Source organism: Trichophyton benhamiae (genome assembly GCF_000151125.1).
Source record: "Trichophyton benhamiae CBS 112371 chromosome Unknown contig00075.49, whole genome shotgun sequence".
NCBI lineage: Eukaryota > Fungi > Ascomycota > Eurotiomycetes > Onygenales > Arthrodermataceae > Trichophyton > Trichophyton benhamiae.
In genome coordinates, this window is record NW_003315103.1 from 100,009 (window position 1) to 118,259 (window position 18,251).

At 49.4% G+C, this 18,251-nt stretch overlaps 7 protein-coding genes across 7 annotated transcripts; 4 read left to right on the plus strand and 3 right to left on the minus strand.

Moving 5' to 3' along the window:
- Nucleotides 1-823: 823 nt before the first annotated feature.
- Nucleotides 824-1,493, plus strand: ARB_07882 (uncharacterized protein; the record flags this gene model as incomplete). Its single annotated transcript, XM_003013724.1, has 2 exons — nt 824-862; nt 921-1,493. The coding sequence occupies 2 exons, from the start codon at nt 824-826 to the stop codon at nt 1,491-1,493; spliced, it is 612 nt and encodes a 203-aa protein (XP_003013770.1).
- A 1,952-nt stretch (nt 1,494-3,445) lies between these two features.
- Nucleotides 3,446-5,487, plus strand: ARB_07883 (uncharacterized protein; the record flags this gene model as incomplete). Its single annotated transcript, XM_003013725.1, has 5 exons — nt 3,446-3,507; nt 3,647-3,716; nt 3,819-4,100; nt 4,155-4,583; nt 4,660-5,487. The coding sequence occupies 5 exons, from the start codon at nt 3,446-3,448 to the stop codon at nt 5,485-5,487; spliced, it is 1,671 nt and encodes a 556-aa protein (XP_003013771.1).
- A 901-nt stretch (nt 5,488-6,388) lies between these two features.
- On the plus strand, nt 6,389-8,187 carry ARB_07884 (PH domain protein; the record flags this gene model as incomplete). The annotated part of the gene is made up of 4 exons (XM_003013726.1): nt 6,389-6,517; nt 6,589-6,714; nt 6,771-6,863; nt 6,922-8,187. The coding sequence occupies 4 exons, from the start codon at nt 6,389-6,391 to the stop codon at nt 8,185-8,187; spliced, it is 1,614 nt and encodes a 537-aa protein (XP_003013772.1).
- Nucleotides 8,188-8,625: 438 nt separating this feature from the next.
- On the minus strand, nt 8,626-9,888 carry ARB_07885 (uncharacterized protein; the record flags this gene model as incomplete). The annotated part of the gene is made up of 1 exon (XM_003013727.1): nt 8,626-9,888. One exon carries the CDS (start codon nt 9,886-9,888, stop codon nt 8,626-8,628), a length of 1,263 nt encoding a protein of 420 aa, XP_003013773.1.
- Nucleotides 9,889-11,397: 1,509 nt separating this feature from the next.
- On the minus strand, nt 11,398-12,432 carry ARB_07886 (lactoylglutathione lyase (Glo1), putative; the record flags this gene model as incomplete). The annotated part of the gene is made up of 3 exons (XM_003013728.1): nt 11,398-11,564; nt 11,631-12,344; nt 12,402-12,432. The coding sequence occupies 3 exons, from the start codon at nt 12,430-12,432 to the stop codon at nt 11,398-11,400; spliced, it is 912 nt and encodes a 303-aa protein (XP_003013774.1).
- Nucleotides 12,433-13,516: 1,084 nt separating this feature from the next.
- ARB_07887 (C2H2 finger domain protein (Kin17), putative) lies at nt 13,517-14,215 on the minus strand (the record flags this gene model as incomplete). Its single annotated transcript, XM_003013729.1, has 1 exon — nt 13,517-14,215. One exon carries the CDS (start codon nt 14,213-14,215, stop codon nt 13,517-13,519), a length of 699 nt encoding a protein of 232 aa, XP_003013775.1.
- Nucleotides 14,216-15,391: 1,176 nt separating this feature from the next.
- Nucleotides 15,392-18,096, plus strand: ARB_07888 (uncharacterized protein; the record flags this gene model as incomplete). Its single annotated transcript, XM_003013730.1, has 2 exons — nt 15,392-17,298; nt 17,355-18,096. The coding sequence occupies 2 exons, from the start codon at nt 15,392-15,394 to the stop codon at nt 18,094-18,096; spliced, it is 2,649 nt and encodes an 882-aa protein (XP_003013776.1).
- Between the last annotated feature and the right edge of the window lie 155 nt (nt 18,097-18,251).

Here is an 18,251-nt window from a genome sequence, read left to right on the forward strand (position 1 = left end):
GAGCGGCAATAGAATAACTAGTTAACCACTCACCCAAATCTTTACTAATGGGGCCACATATATTGCGTCCAAAGGCCACCTCCTATATCAGTACATTCGGTGGCACCCTGATTAACGGAGTACTCCGTACATATAACTAACTACTCATGCTTCAGGAACACCAGTCAAGATCTGCCGCAGTGGCAGCAAGCAATGCGCATGTTCAGCAACACTTGGCCATCACAAGCCGGCTGCACCAGGGATGTCACTGGCCAACCCGCTGCGTCGAAAAGTGACGAGTTGCTCGCTAGCTGCACGCGAGATGCAGTGTCCAGGATATCCCATTCCAGCCAGCTCCAGGGGCGGGCTGCTGAGGTAGTTATCCGCCAAGGGGGACCCCGGGGCGAGAGCTGACTCTGCAGCTTTCACGGGCGAGAGACAAACACCGCAGCGGCCTGAGCTCGCTCGCCTCTCGCCACGTCGTCTCACCCATCATCCCGTTTTCCATCCTCCTTGCTATTCTCCTTACTAGGTGTATTCTCCCCTTGCCGTTGCTCCGTCGTCCTTCGTTCGTTCGTCCTGCTGCGTCTCTTTTTTACTTCGTCCCGGAGCGTTATATTCACGTGATCATCTTAGTCAGCATCGGCTTTTGATGCCTTTTTGCACGTCGAGGAAGAAACAAAACAGCAAAAGACGAATAAACAGCGACAGGAAAGGCGGATGTCGATGATACGGATACGGAGCTGAAAGGGGGAACTGGCAGGCATCTGTTTACATCGAGGGAGTGAGTGAGTGTCGGAAAGGAATGCTGTAGAGGAAGCGAGTGGAAGGCAAGAGAGCAAACATGGCCCCCAAAGCCATCAAGGGCGAATATATCGAGACCGTGAGTTCTAGAAGCCTCCGCTTGTGAAGAAGAGTGCGGCGTTAAGATATGTCTGCAGGATACAGGGAACAAGGTGTCTCGTCGCAACCAGGTACACGGAACACAGCATATCATTCTAGGCGGCAAGACAGTCATCCAGGCAGACGTCTGTATCCGTGGTGACCTCTACCGCCAGCAGCCAGCAACACCAGCAGCAGCACCGTCAGGAGCGGCCGGGTCAAAATCTGCCGCCAACACGCCTTCGATCGCAGTAACGATCGGTCGATATACATATCTGTCTCGGTCATGCCTGCTGCGGCCTCCATCCCGACTCCACCGCGGTGTGCATTCATACTACCCGCTGAAGATGGGCGATCATGTCTTCGTTGGGGAGAACTCAATCGTCGAGGCGGCCACGGTAGGAAATCACGTCCACATTGGACGAGACGTGGTTGTAGGATCAATGGCTATCCTGAAGGACTATGTCGTTGTGCTAGACGGAGCGGTTGTCCCCGCAGGCATGGTCGTGCCCAGCTGGTCTGTCGTCGGCGGAGCTCCTGCAAGAGTTGTCGGCGAAGTTGGCGAGGGCTATGGTGTTGAAGGAGCGGAGGGCGGAATGGCCAGGGAGAGATATAGGCTGGTAGGGAGGTGATGGCCATATGTCACGACGGTGAACACCGATTGCAATCCCCCCACTGATAGATACTTGTGTTGTTCTATGTAGATACCCTTGAGCGTTCAATTCTTCACTATATCAAAATCCTTTCGGCTAACTGCCTTTTTTACTCCCAGAGCCAGTTAAGTGGGGATACAACCCCCGTCGCCCAGCGCACATCATCCAGGCCAGAATATGCATGGCTAAGACGTTGAGCCGGGGAATATACGGGCATTCCGCCGCGGCGCATTTCTCTCCGTAACTCGTGTTCAAAGAGGAGCGCATCTAGTTCTATTTCTCAAACAAATATTATTTGGTACTCAGAGGCTTACATTAGCGGAAGAGTCTAGCATCGTATATGTACATCGACAAGGCGCTAAATGGTGTAATTCGAACATGCATGACACGCGCTTGCGAGTAACGAGCCTGTGGCACCACACCATGCAGGCAGATCCGCTTGTCATATTAACCTCTCTGACCAGTCGAGCGGGTTGAAGCAAGTCCAAAATTCTAACTATTTTGTCAGCTTCTGTCCGAGGCAAGCAGGAAAAATTGAGCCGAGGTTGTTGACTTTGACTAAAGAAATTAATAAAACAACGGGATGGCACCATGATGACTACGAAAGAAAAGGCGTCTATCACGGAGTATTCATGTGGATAATACGACGTCAAAAGGGGCCTGAAGAGCTTGTCTTGTCTTGTCTCGCCTTGTCTTCTCCCTTTGGCCAGCCGCCGGAGATTCATCAGGACGGGTGGAGCTAGTGACGGCTATCCGGCAGGGGATAAAAAAAAATATCTGGCAATCGCTGCGATATTATTGTGATAACGATTCAGCGGTCATATCTTCTGCATAGCTGACTACGGTCGAAGATAGCGTGCAGTCAGTGGGCACAGTCCTCGACTACCCTGAGAAGTATCAACGGCCACCGAGTGCCTGCGGATGGGCATGCCTGGAGCTCCAGGACATCATAAGCTTACCCAGCTGGCTTCTCTGGGCAGGTCAGAGCCCCTTTCTCATCCATGCCCTGGGCTTTACGTAACTGCGACTCGCCCCACGGAGTAGATCAGTCCTGGCGTTTCTCATGTCATCTCTGGCCTGAATAGCCAAGCAAATGCCGGCAAGGACTGCGTCCTCTGGCCGGAGTAGAGATGTCTATTATTGACTGTTCTTCGCAGATACGAAAAATGCCTATCAGTCTGCAAGTTGCCTTTGATAACCTCATGTCTAGGGACGACCTGTCACAGCCAGATAGATAGACGAGATATCGACATGCTTAACGCCCTGATAAAGCATGACGAATATCAGACCCAACTTTTTTGATCTCGAGGCCAACCGTCTCCATGTGAAATCCAGCAACTTCATAGGCTCAAAGGCCGAGAAAGAAAACTTAGTGCTATTTTCTTTCCTTTTTTTTTTTCTTTTTTTCGCAGGCAAGAAATTTTCCAAGTGGATGCGACCCCCAGTAAGTTAAACCCATGCCAGGCCTGCGAAAAGAGAGATGATGAAAGCCAGCGGGAGATCCATGAATGCGGGCTCTTGTCGGATGATTATCCAGCGAAAGTTTTTCTTCTTTCTCCCTCGCTTTCGAGCCTTTGGAATAACTAACTAATGAAGTGGTTATTGGGCAAGGATTCCATATATTATTGGCTCACCACCGCTGACTCCATCCTGTAGATATATATCTTCCGGGCATATACATATATGTATATAAACCTCTCCAAGAAGCATCCAGAGCTGCCCCTGTCTGTCATGTGCTTTTCTCCTCTTTTGCTGTTAAACTCGCTTTCATCCCACCGCCGTCTATTTCTATATCTTGGTCTAGAGGTTGTATAACGCTTCACTACTGCGGTACATGCGACTCATAACCGGCGGGCGCAGAGTCTGTCATTATCCCGATACTTCGCTGCGCTGTAGAGCCCTCCACCATCTTCCATTCGACAGTGACTATCATGGCGCCCAGTTTCTTTAGCGGGCCAGGTAGTTCCAGCCATGCGAAATACTTCGATATCAGGTATGTGAAATTCCGTATACATCTAACCTTCCTTTCCCTCCGAGCAACGGCTAATCAATACCCAGACTGGACGAGCCGTATATCGTATTTCGGGGCAATGAGGAAGAGTCTGCCAGCGCTCATCTCAAAGGCACTCTAGTCCTTTGCCTCTCAGAACCATTGACTATCAAACATCTCAGGCTGCACTTGACAGGCATGTCAAGGATAAGGTACGTTTATATACCCCTTTACACACCGTTCTCTGCTTGTGATACTATCTAATGCGCTATTGCAGCTGGCCGTTCCTCATTGGCGCCGTTCCTGGTACAAAGAAGCACGGCAAGGAACGAACATTTTTCGAGAAGACATGGAAATTTATAGACGCCGGCAAGGGGAAAACGGAGATTATGCCTGCAGACAACTACGAGTTTCCCTTCGACATTGTCCTGCCAGGCTCACTACCAGAGAGCATCGAAGGCCTACCAGACACATGGATAATCTATCGTTTCAAGGCTGAGATCGGACGCAAGTACGCCAAAGATATTCAGGTCAGAAAGCCTTTACGGATTATACGGACACTAGCTCCCAGTGCTCTGGAACTATCCCATGTCATGGTATGTCATATCAAGATATAACTTTATGAATACTAGATCTAAGTGGATAAATAGTCTGTTGAAAACATCTGGCCAAACAAGCTGGAATATTCCATTTCCACACCCAGCAAGGCAGTCGTCTTCGGGACGTCGGTCCGCATCGATTTTCGCCTCGTTCCACTGCTAAAGGGCCTCAAGATCGGCTTGATTACCACCCAGTTCATCGAGAGCTATGATGTGATGAGCTGTCGTGACGACTCACAACTGCAACCGACCTCACACAAGTCCATTAGAGTAGTGGTAGCAGACCACTTTCGTCTTGGGCCTGAAGAAGAGCGCAGATTTGTCGAGGAGGAAGAAGAGGGCTACCAGTTTTCGCGGGTTCTTGATCTGCCCAAGAAGCTCAGCAAATGTATCCAGGATACGGATACTAAGGGCATCAAGATACGACACAAACTGAAATTTAAGATCCAACTACACAACCCCGACGGACATACATCAGAGGTATGCTTTTATTACGAATCTCACAGCGCTTGACCGCCTCTTGCTATAATTTTGGTTACTAATATAAGACTTACAGTTACGGGCTACGCTACCAGCGTTCATCTTCCTATCACCCAACCTACCTTTAGATGATAACAATAATCTCGTTAATCAATCGCCGACGTCACCGCAGGTAGCTGAATTTTGCATGGCCCAACAGGCACCACCGTTATATGGAGAGCACCAGTTCGATATGCTATACAGTGAACTCGACCCTCACGGCTACCGAACCCCGGGAATATACAGCGGAGTCGCAACCCCGCTATACGGATCGATCAGCCGAAACTTATCAGCCGAGAATCTGTCTGCTCTGGCAACCCTGGGCACAGGGGGGGATGTCGCAGCCAGTATACTACACAATCGTCTGGTCAATCTACACATTGACAGCTCCTCCCTGCGCTCGCCGGGAACACCACCACCTGAGCTCCTATCACCAGACGCTCATGATAACCGCCGCTCAATGACATTCCCGGTAACAACTTTTACAGCGGCCACAACACCGGATATGTCTCGACGCACTTCCGAGGATGAGCATCCCCCATCTGGCCTCGTATCACCACATTTCCTTCGAGCCAACGATGTCGAAGATCTCTCCCGTGTACCTAGCTATTCAACCGCTGTACGGTCTTGTGCCATGTCCGCCAACAACAACGGCCTTCCAAACTACGAAACGGCCACGGCAGGAGACGTTTCGCCGGTTAGTGAGCGGCCACCTTCACCTCCAAGACACACAGCCCGTGCACTTAACCGGCTGTCCTCCACCTTTGTTGATGCTCTCCCCCAGTTTTCAATTCACCGACACAGTACCGGCCACGATCACGACTCCGAGCGACGAGTGCGCATTCTTCAGGCTAGATCAACATAGCCCTTCGGTCAATATCTTTTTCTTGCTCCATTTTATAATTTTCCTTCTTATATTCCTTTCATGTTTATATTTCTAATTCACGACTTGGATGACCGTTTCTGGGATGCATAATCGGGTGTTTTTATTTGGTTTTCTTTTCTTCTTTTCTTTTCCTTTTTTTTTTTTTTCGCAGGTTCATTTCATCCAGTATTGGGAAGTCCAATGCGTTAGGGGTATGCTGACCATTGTATTCCCCTTCTCCTCTCGTCTCTTTCTCATCTGATGTTTATATACCATCTTGCCCCTGGATATTGCAAGTTATGTACATACGTCTATACTCTGCCCTCTAATACGTGAATGCACATGCTTAGTCATCGTGACGTCACATTAAGGTCAATGCACGAGCCATTCTTTATTTCAGTTCTTTCCCCCTTTTGGACATCGTCAACTCCAATTGCATCGTCTTGATAGATCAGCTTAATAGGGGTGGGATAGATAAGTTCGTCGGCGCAAGATGCTGTGGGTGGCATGTTTTGGCGCCCCGTCAGATCTCCGGGTTACAGGCTGGCTTTGCATCTTCCCAGATCTTGGTTTTGGAACTTTCTTTTTTCACGGCCGAAAGTGGGGAGGGGAAAGGAGTTGTTGCATCGCTCATCTTCCTGGATAAAAGCTGCGCCTCTCTCTCCTTTCCCTCTGCTTCTTTTCTCATTCTCTGAAGTGGTCTTATATCTTTCAAGCCAACTGAGAATCAGCGTTACAATATCTCACTCTGATCATCCTCTTCCGTGGCAGAGCCTTTCTCAGGGGTAACTTGCTAGCACCCAATTGAGTGCAGTCGTCTCCCCTACGACCCTTGTATACCGGTAGTCTAACGGTGTGAGCTTTATAATCGCTATAGGACCAGTCAATTGATAGAGGTAACATGGCTTTCAAGTCTGTTTTGCCACGTCGGTCCAATACCGTTACTACTAATACAACCACGGCTACGAGGACCTCGACCACGACTTCGACAGGCGAAGAAGATGCCATCCCCGACTCCGACTACAAGGATGTAAGTAGTGGTCCTGCGGATGAGGTCTTGACTTGTTATGCATAAAGAATAGCCATACTGATTGTGCATAGACTACGAATTTGCTGGTCGAGCGACTCCAGGCATGGAAACATGTCTGCGGAAACCTGGAGGATTATGTGGCCACGACGATGAAAGTCCAAAAGACTCATGCAAAGGAGCTTGAGAAGGTTTTCAAGGTATGTCATAGCATTATATCAGATGGTTGCAAGTGGTTATCTAACAGTATGAGTAGACAGTGTCTGATCCTATCAAGGAAGAACACCATTTCGATCAAGGTGCCACCGGTGTAGCTGGTCTGTTCGAATCTCTACGTCGAAACACACAGGTATGTTATACAGCATGATTAGATCAAACAGCCGAGAAGGTACTGACAATAAGTTTAGGGACTCGCAGAGGCCCACGCAGATGCAGAGAATCGCATGAAGACGTCCGTGGTTCCGATTCTTGAGAATCTACACGCCGAAATCAAAACGAAGGCGAAGGAACTAGGCGGGGGAGCTATCAAACACGGAAAGGAGGTCACTAAGTCTCGTGCAGTTACCCAAAAACATATTGAACTCCTGGGCCAGTACGCTGCAACTTTTGAAACATCCAAATCGCGACTGGATGCTGCCCATGATCCATATATTCTCTCTCGTGGCGTCACTTACCGCCTCGGACGACAGGTTGCAGATGAGAACCTACATTTCCAAGAGATCTTGACGATTCAGAACTCCTTCCCTGCCTTTGAGAAACATATTGTTGAAACGATCCAACGGGCGATGAACGAGTTCTTCCAGTGCATGACGGCTCAAACGGACCATCACCGAAACATGTACTCGAACATTGTGAACAAAGCACAGGAGATCGGCGTAGATTTTGAATGGAACAACTTTTTCAAGCGCAATGACGCTACACTGCTCGATCCCAACGCGCCACCACGAGACCTGGCAACGATCAAATACGCTAACCAAGACCACCACGCCACCAAGCCCTTGGTGGAGGGAATCTTGGACCGCAAGTCTCGTGCGATGCTTAAGGGGTACACGGGAGGTTACTTTGCTGTGACCCCCGCGGGTTACTTGCATGGGTTTAAAGAGAACGATGATACACGTCACGAGCCTGTGCCGGAGATCTCTCTCTATCTCCCCGAATGCACCATCGGCGGGTTCAACGATCTCAAATTTAGCGTCAAGGGCAAAGACTTGTCCGGCGGCAAGGTTGGAAACGCATTTCACATGACCAGCGAGTACAACTTCAAGGCTCGAACCAAGAACGACCTGGAGCAGTGGCAGGCTGTCCTCACCAATTCTGCCTCGTGGAGTGGATCAGGGTCCGCCATAGCTTCTCCCGGCGGCTCCCAGGTCACCTCTCCTGTGTCTCCGATCTCTCCCGCAGCGACCATGCCAAACGCAGGAGAGTCTAGCACTGCAGGTGCTGCTGCTGTCGACACAACGGAGAAAGCTGCAACAACGGAGACACCGGCAGTGAGTGAGAAGCCAGCGACTGAGACTGCCCCAGCTCCTGCTCCTGCTCCGGCTGGAGAGACTGCCCCAGCTACTGAGCCACTGCCAACGGCAGCCACAACAACTGGCACTGAGGGCACCACGATGAAGCCAACCGGACAGGAAGAAGGGGTTGTTTCCGTCCCCACGGCGGAGAAAAAATAGGCAAAAATCTTACAGTCATGCAGTCAGTCTTGACTTGTTGTCTGTGATCCAACCTATCGGATTTTTTCCCCTCGATCTTTCTTTGCTTTTTGCTTGTTCTTTTTTGCTTTATATTTGGTGTGCTGTTTTGGCCTAGCATGTTGAAGTCACCCGTTAGCCTCATGACCTGAGTCATCTAATGCATTATTTATTAATATATCGAAAGCTGACAGCCCAAGCTGGAAATGGGATATGTATATGTACACCCACGAGAAAGAAGGGATAGTGGGGGAGGTTAGTATTAATTTTCCATAGAGCCCTAGGGATAAGGTAGAATACAGGGATGGTTGATGGTAGGTGTGCACACATACAATAAACAGGCAGGAAAAAGAACATAAAGAGCAACCGCTGTGAGAATGCCATGTATGATAAAAGGGGATAAAGAAAAATAGTGATAGATCAGAAGTCTTCAGGACTCTCTAGGTCCGCTAGTTTGTTGCCCAAAAATTTGCCCAGCGCGGCTGACTTTGATTCGAGGGCGAGTAGGATATGCGGACTGGAAGCCAGATTGAGCCCCGCCAGCCGATCGAGGTCGTGGCTTCGATCGATGGCCCACTGGGCCCGCAGCGCCTGGTGAATGATGTCTTCATCCTGCCTTATCTCAGCCTGTTCGATCTGCTCGTCGGAGGGAGGTGTGGGTGAGGTTAGGCTGGAGAGAGATGAGGCGGGATTTGGGGCCGAAGAGGCGAGTTTCGAAGATACGTGTTCGGCTTTGGGGTTCTCGAGAGCGGTAAGTGTGGAGAAGGATGAGTCTCCTGCGGCCTTGACAGTTCGTTCCGAGTCGCTGGCTGCTGAGCCTGCAATCATTCTCGCTCTGCCAGCAAGGTCTCCTCCTTGCTGTGTCGTCCGAGGAGCAGGCTGCTCTTCAACGATGCGGGTAGGCCCAGCGACGGCAAGAAGGACCTTGTCTGCTATCTTGGTGACCACGGCCACCATATCTTGCATCTCGAACATGATGGAGCCCACGTTTCCCAGTGGGATGGATGGAGTGCTGGAAAAGGCGGAGGGGTGAATGGAGGCGCTGACACCAGTGAGGTTGCCATTGGGAGCCTTAACAGCGTACGACTTGTACGCAGCTCCGTACGTAGCGCACAGGTTCCGTATTCTGCGCTGGGGGAGGGGAGAAGCATGCGCAAAGACTGCACCATTCGAAGCAAAGATACTAGGTGTGATATTAGCGAGCTGAAAATGGACTATCATCAAAGAAAACAAAGCTGGATCAAACGCAAAAACGACGCACAATATAGATGTTATCTCTGGCGGCGAGAGATTGTCGGAAAGTAGGTCGTTGAGGGCCGTTGTGTCGAGCATCTTGATCTCCGGCAGTGCGGGAGCCATGGCGCCGTCTGTGTCGTCGTCGCCGTCAAGGTCGTCTTGGAGGAGTAGGCTGTCCGAGTCCGAGTCTGTCTCGTCGGCCGCAGAGGCATCCGGGTTGCTGGCCAGGTCCGGGGGCGGATTGTAGACGCAGTCCTCGGGGAAGAAGAAGCAGTTGTCGTTGTAGTCCTCGTCGTCGTCGTACTCGATCGGTTCGTCGCTCAGCTCGAGCAGGTTCTGGGCGTACTTCACGTGACTTCTGGCCCAGACGGGGACGAAGTCTGCGGGCGTGCAGAGAATCGGCGACGAGGGAGGGCCGGCGGGCTTCTGGCGGGCGGTTTCAGCCATGGATCAGGGAGATAGCAGCAGGAGCAGCACGAGAAACAACTACAGCAGCGAGCTGGACAGTTGTATAAGGGGGAGCGCGCTGTCGAACGCCCCATCAGGAGTAAAAAAAAGCAGAGGACGTGGAAGGGCAGCACCAGCAGGCAGCAGAGACAGAGACGCAGGCAGAGACGGTGACTTGGGACAGCTAGCGAGAGCCATCTCGTGTCAGCTCGAGACGGACGAGGCGCTATATAAGCATCTCTGCGTTCCCCGGCCTGGCTGCTGTGTCCGCGATCATAGATCCTCCATCCGCCATCCATGTGCCTTGTCTCCCTCGCTCGCTGCGCTAACCAGCCTGCAGCGAACTTCGCGCCAGCGGCGGCCCATCGAGAAAAGGGAAGGCAGACACGTGTAGGGCAGACAGCGTCTCGTGTGGCGGCAAAACGCATCGATACATCGGAGGTACGTACAGGACCTGATACATCCTATGGAGCAAGTTGATAATTATGGGGTACGGAGCAGTCAGGCAACTCTCTGTACGGTCACCAGAGCCGGACAAAAAGAGACCTACCACAAATCAACTAGCCGGAGATCTCGTTCTTCGTCTTACTTGACTGCGTTCGTCTCTGCTCTTCGTCTCCGGTTTTGTTTTTTCTTTTGCGGCTGCTTCGTTTCTTTTTTATTGTTTTTGTCGCCAAAAGCGCGCGAAAAATAAAATCAAATAAAATAAGCAAAAAAAGCATAAAAAAAGAAGGTTGATCACGTGATATTAGTCATACGGAGCGGATCGGGCCGACACGGGAAGGGAAACAGTGCACGTGATGTATATAAATAGACGCAGATGGATAAGATAAGATGAAGACAAGCACCGGAAACAATAACACAAAAAGTTATAGATAGAGGTATATATAGATATCGGATATAGGCAGAGACATAGGGGACAGGGGACGACAGAGCTAGGCATGGTACTTTGATAGGCGAGAGGATAGTTTAGACAAGATGGGTGGGCATCTCATATTGACAAGGCTTCGAGCGGAAGGCTGACTGTTTCGACGTAGGCTTGGCTTATGCCTTACGACCTAACTAACCATGCAACCTCTACACACTTACACACATACTTAGCACGGAGCTTACTACAGGGGGGTAAAAAGATAAGCTTACAAATGTTAGGCGTTAACATGGTACCGCCGTTCCTGAGATATGATATTATTTGCTCCTCCGCGTTTTGCGCTGGACTTTTTCAAAGGAAGGACAGAACACCGAGACCTATATTGGTTACTTATGCTGTACTACTTCTCCGCACACTAGTGAGCAATGCATGTTCCATAGCGTGCAGTGCTGGTATAGATCTGGCGACCAGGCTGCTGGTACCAGACGGCCACTCATCGTCTCCTTTTCTCCGCGGGGTACATACTACATACAAAGAAGTACCACATACCAACCACGTACCACAACCCCACATATTACAGAGCAAGTACACAGTTACAAGAATATGCAGATAATGTGGATGCGTGAAGAAGCACGACAGGTTTACTGTCCCTTCAATGCCTCATTTTGGACAATTTCAACCCAGTAGCCATCCGGGTCTAGCAGAAAGGCGATATTGTGCATCCTCCCATCTGTGAGACGCTTCTTCCACGTCACCCCCAGCTCTTCGAACCGGGCACACGCGGCATCTAGGTTGTCCATCACCATACCTGATCATGTTAGACTCCACAAAACCATAGTCAGTCAGCGTGTGGGGACCAAAAAGGGGGACGTACAGATGTGGCCGAATCCTTGAGGCTCGCTATTACCGTCGTGGTACACCTTGCCCTCCTGTTTCTCCGTGCCATAGTTCCACGTCAACTCAAGTAGTCCCTCCCAGTTGGCAATTGGGTTACGAGCCTCTTTCTCCATCGGCGGGTTCGAAGCGGGATACCCCAAGAAATACAGATTAAACCCCGCCTCAGGAGCCTCAGATGTCCTCAGCAGCGTCATACCCATGACCTCCTGATAGAACTTGAGGGATGCGTCCTTATCCTTGACCCGCAGCATGGTATGGTTTAGACGGTACGACTGGGGGTCCGACTCGGTCACGGCTTCATCTACATCCCCGCGGCGGATGAGTTCAACCCAGTACCCATCTGGGTCTTTGACAAACGCGATATGCTTCATCCGGCCGTCGGTTAGTTTCTTTTGGAACGGATACCCGGCGTCCTCAAGTCTCTTGCATGCTAGCTCGATATTCTCCACCGAGACAGCAATGTGGCCGAACCCGCGATATGGTTCCGTGTTGCCGTTCACAACAGAGAAGTTATCATCATTTTCTGTGCCGTAGTTGTGAGTCAGTTCGAGGACTCCGTTCCTATCGGTCCAGTGCTTGCCGGTGTTCAGCGCCTTGGGGCTATCGTATGCGAGGAAATAGAGCGAGAATTTGGCGTCTTCAAAGTCGAGTCGGTTGATTTGGGTGAGACCAAGGAAACTGTAGAATTCGACTAGTTATTCTCGTTAATTATTGTCACTGGTTTCTTGTAAACAATTAGTGGACTTACGAGATCTCTTCGGGTCTTTCACCCGAAGCATCGTATCTGCAGACAGTAAGCAGCTTTTCAGCACCGGCCAAAGATGTCGTTCACCTACGATGAAACTTATACTTCGATGGGTCTGTCATCTTGACTTGCTTCTACCTGGTGGTGCTAGAGTGATCCTGTCGGTCATCATTAGTATTAGCTGGCCAAGGGCAGAGGGAGATAGCAAGCAGTTAGCCAACCTTCAAGATCGAGCTGCCTTAAAGTCTTCGTCAATGGCGCTAGAGGCGAAGCTGCAGAAAGCAAAGAGGTAATTAACTATCAGTGATAGAATAGTTATACTCGGCGAGTGGAGTTCAACCTGAAGCGAGAAAGAAAGTGATTATAAATCTATGATGCAACATTGGTGAGGGGCTTCGCTTTTTCGTCCGAAGTTTGGCCCAGACAGGCTCGAAGATCTAGATCAAGGGTGTAGATATCAGATACAGATATAGATGCGGTTGAAGATGATGATTGAGAGCAAGACAGAAGAGATAGCTTGTTGTTTGCGTAAGTGTAATAGTCATTTAGGTCTAATAGCGGTTCTTTAATACACGCCGTGCCATATTTACTCGTACAAGTCAACGTACACAGCCAGCATAGAGCTAGCCAAAGACAACCTGACGGACATGTCATTAAACAGGCGGTATGCTATTCTCATGATCGTTCCTTGGGTTTCAAGGACCATGAATATGCTCAGAGTTTAAGTCGGTTCAATCGTTACCAGTTGCTCCCGAGAATTGATATATCGGCATAGGCCAGAGGGAGTTAAAAGGAACAGAGAGAGAATATGAATGAGCTAACCATGAGCATTGTAAAATGTATGGTGCTACTATTGCGTCTTCTGACCTCCGTGGAAGATCTGGCCTCCTTGAGTTCACCAACCGGGGTACCAAATTGATAGTCTCGAGAGGTGATAACTATCAGAATTGGTACTGGTATATCAACTGGTAGTTGGTGGTGAAAGGCCCATTTGGGTGTAAACCGATTTGAGGGCCAGTGATGCTGCGAAAAGGCAGCCTGTAATGTTGTCAATAGTTTCGGCCTCGGTATTGACGGCTTAGGATGAAGGAATATGGACGTTTTTCATTGTCCAGAGTTCACTTAACGAGTCGTCGTTTTTTCCGTTCCATGTCTTCCTTCATGATCCTTTCTATCTCGGTCATTTTCTTAGGTGGTTCCGGGACTGCTTTAATTCCGGATGGTTGTTTTCGCTTCATACCAAAGACGTTGGGCTTCTTGACAGGCTTATCAACAGACTTTGAAGGATCCTGCTGTTCGTTATTCTTCCCTTGGCTTGCTGATATTGTTGGCTTGGGCGAGTTGCTGGACGATTTCAAGTTAAGGCTAAAGTCCGTCCACTTCTCCTTGGCGAGTTCTGCGGGTTTCTCGGGCTCAGGGGAAAGGGCCTTGTTCTGCCGGGCTCTTTCGACCTGCTGTAGTATTTCCTTCTCCTCTGATGCCTGCTGCTCCTCTAGACGGTTTGCTCGCTGCACTAGGTCTCGTCGACGAATAGCTTCGGGGCTGTTGTCAATCCACTGCACGAATATCCCGTCTTCCTTCTCTTCCACTCGACATATTCCTTCCCTCGCAAGGTATTTGGAAAATTCCGTCAGGCTCGACCATTTAGTGCTGTTAAGATGCACATGCGTCTTGTCCGAAATGTACTCCTGGTAGAAACGGTTCAGGTGGATCGGCTTTTCGCCATGTGACGTTCGAAGTAACTGTAGGAAGTCATGCTGAAACTCCTTGCTGTATCCTTCGATGAACTTTTTTGGATTCTCCGCGACTATCTGCATCGCCCGGACGTGACTCTCACTCAGCGTATGTTGTTTGAAGCCGTTCTCATCGCGTGTCTGTTTCTGGCACACCTCACACCACCACCGCAGCCGCTGGAGTCCTTTCTATATTACATCAGTTAGTTATAAGCTAGCAGAAACAGCATGTATCAAGGGAGATGTCATCTTACTAGCTTCTTCTGCGGCCGCCCACCATGCTTGCCTCCTTCTGGTGCCATTTCAGCCTTCTATCCCAAGCGTCGACTGTACCGTTCTGGGGCTGCAATTCTATCCGAAATTACCTGCCACTGATGAACAATCTGTGTTGCTATTTGCATATACTCTCACACTGAGGGCTGTGGTAAGAATACCATGTCATCGCCCTCCTATTTAAAATGAGTTGTATTTTTAATATAGGGCATTTTTTTTTTTTTTTTACCAAAAGGTTGCCTCCAGCTCTGAGATTCTAGCTCGAGAGCGAATTCACGTGACTGCATCTTCGGAACTCGGTATAAGGTTAATCCGTTATATCACGTGATGCTATTTTATCCATTCGGGCACACGAGAAGAAGATGAGGATATCCAGGACAGAAGGGACAGAAAACACGGAAGAGAAGATAAAGAAGAAAAGAAGCGAATTGAAGACAGAGGATGCAATGACTTGCCCTGAACTCACCTGGCTACCTGCGTGTTTGGTCTTTTCTACTCGTATAATGCAGCGCAATGCCTGAATTTTGAGTCCAACTTAACTAATAGAAAGAGCTGCTAACATCCCAGTTCCTCGACTTTGAGTCGGCATGCCAACCAAAAAAATCTAGAGCGACAATATTAAACTTGACTAACAAGTCATTCTAGGAGATAGACCTGGTGGCTGACACCCTCATATCCTGCTGACAAGCTGTCGTGGAAGACCCTACAACAGGAGACGTTGCGCTAGAGGGTGGTATCTCCTGGTATCCGGCAGAGTTGACAAGCATATTACCCTGCCCATGTTCATGTTACTCTGCTTACAGCCAACAGACCAAAGTGACATTCTGAAGTACCAAAGGTCTGCATGATATGTTTGTTGTAGTAGTCGAAGATTTGTGTGACCTGACCTGGCTACCAAGAAATATCCGGGTTGACCGCCAGTCGAACAGGCACCTTCGAATCTCTCTTCTGTTACTATTCTACTGTATGGGATCATTGTGATCAGAGATGTGGTTTGTATTCCGGCCTGCTGCCATTCCAGCGCTTTTGCTGACTCTAGGGGTCTCTGCTCTTTCACCTTTACGTCCTCTCGTCTCTACCGCTGGCCAGCATGAAGTTATCCCGGGGTGGTATCTACAGTCTGAACGTCATGTTTCAAGCAGCATCTTCAGTCTCTCATTTCCCGGCGCTGACGTCTCTTCGTGGTACCGAATGGGCCCGCGGGGTACTGTGATGGCCGGTCTACTTGAAAACGGCGTTTACAACGAGACGCACCTCTTTTTTTCAGACAACTTCAAGTCTCTCCCTGACGCCGACTTTCGTGATGTTTCCTGGCTGTATAGGGAAGAGTTCACGTTACAGCCTGGAAGTGGGCAACATTTCACCTTACACACTCATGGTATATCTTCCAGGGGTGATATATACCTTAACGGCCACCGAGTTGCCTCGAAGGATGTCCAGGCTGGCTCTTATGCTGGTTATCAGTACGATGTCACCAAACATGTCCTCAAGGGTGGGAACTGTCTATTGATCAAAGCCTATCCAACCAACTATCTCCGTGACTTGGCTTTGGGCTTCGTTGACTGGAATCCATATCCACCAGACAACGGCACCGGCATCTGGCGTCATGTCGAACTCTCCCAAAGTGGCCCTATCCGACTGTCTAGTCCACGCGTGACCACTGATTTTGTTCCTGGAGTTAGAGTAAATGACACAAATCTGACAGTCAAAACTGATGTCCACAACATTGGCCAAGAAACCATTAGAGGGAGCATCAAGGGTTTCATTGAGGGAGCTCAAAATCAGAGACAACCGATCTCCGCTCCGTTTACCCTCAAGCCGGGCGAGCAGCAAACCATAGAAATGAATACCACCATTCAGAACCCTAGTGTATGGTGGCCCGCTTCGTGGGGCGATCAACCTCTATACACTGCCAGGATATCCGCCTTCGTCGGCAAAATAAAGTCCGATGGGCCAAAGAGACGCAAATTCGGCATCAGGCATATTGAGTCTAGAGTCAACGACCAAGACACTGTAGAATTCAAAGTCAATGGCAAGCCTTTTTTTGTCATGGGTGCAGGATATTCGTCTGATATCTTTTTACGATTCACCGTTGAAAGGATCACAACCATATTCCAATACGTCCTTGACATGGGTATGAACACCGTTCGCCTTGAAGGCAAACAAGAGCATCCTGAACTTTACGATATCGCTGACAAAATGGGGATCATGATCATAAGCGGCTGGGAATGCTGCGACCACTGGGAGGGGTGGAAATACAACACGGAAGGATTTGGCCAACCTTGGACAGATGTGGATTACCCAATTGCCAATTCCAGCATGTTACATGAGGCCAGGATGATGCAAACCCATCCTAGCATACTTGCATTCCTAATTGGATCTGATTATTGGCCAAATGATCAGGCCACCAATATATATGTTGACGCCCTCAGGCGTATGGACTGGAATGCTGCAATAATCTCTTCAGCGGCAAAGCGAGGTTTTCCCAAGCTTCTTGGGCCTTCTGGTATGAAGATGGATGGTCCATATGACTGGGTACCACCGTCATATTGGTTTGGTGATAGACTCGGTGCTGCTGGGGCTGGTGGGTTTGGTTCTGAACTTGGGTCTGGTGTAGGTACCCCCGAGATTCGGAGCTTGAAAAAGTTCTTGTCCGAGGAAGACATGAAAGATCTATGGACCAAACCAAATAAGGTTCTCTATCATATGTCTGCTGGTGTGTCTCAGTTCCGTGATCGCTCAATATACAACAAGGCGCTTTACGCTCGATACGGCAAGCCAAATAGCTTGGATGATTATTCCTTGAAAGCTCAGCTAATGGACTATGAGGCAACTCGTAGTGAGTACGAGGCGTACGCCGCATATAAAAGTCATAGCAACCCCACGACTGGCTTGTAAGTATAACCACCTCTTTTGACCTATAAAATGGCAGTCTGCTGATATACGGTAGAATATACTGGATGTTGAACCCAGCTTGGCCAAATCTACACTGGGCCCTGTTCGACTACTACCTGAAACCTATGGCTAGCTACTTTGGAACCAAAACTGGCGCACGCATTGAACATGCCATATATGACTACAGGGAGCAGGCTGTCTATCTGATTAATCATTCTAATTCCCGGAGCGGTGCCCGCAGTGTTACAGTGGATCTAATTAATATCGACGGTAAGTCCTTGAGCCACAGCACAATGAAGGCAGATACTACACCACTCATGTCTCAGAAACTTTCCAAAGTTTCTGGCTTAGACAAGAACAGGGACGTTTCTTTCCTCCGCCTGATTCTGAAAGACGACGCGGGAAAAGTTCTGAGCCGAAACGTGTACTGGCTTCCTCAGAGGGAAGACGTGCTTGACTGGGGCAATTCTACCTGGTACCATACTCCAGTTACTGAGTATGCTGACCTAACGCCACTGAGCAAGCTACGCAAGGCAGATGTCCGGGTGGACATCAACATCCAGGGTCGAACAAAAACTAGAGTCTCCCTGCAGAATAAATCCAATCACCCGGCTTTCTTCATACGACTGAATCTTCTGGACAAGGCGAGTGGTGACGAGGTTACGCCTGTGTTTTGGGAAGACAACTATGTGACTCTATGGCCTCACGAGAGGATAGAGTTGGGCGTTACCTACCCGCAAACACACAGGGTTGAGCTTGAAGTGTCTGGGTATAATGTGGAGAAGAAGATGGTCTAGCCTGGACTTGTATCCAGGTGTACACGTATATATATTATTGCTATCCTACCGCTAACCAAATCCATAATGTATCAAAGCCTGCTGTACGTTCATAAATCATATAATTTCTTCCAACCCTCCGCACTCTTCGGAGTGATTGTATAAAACCGCCGACA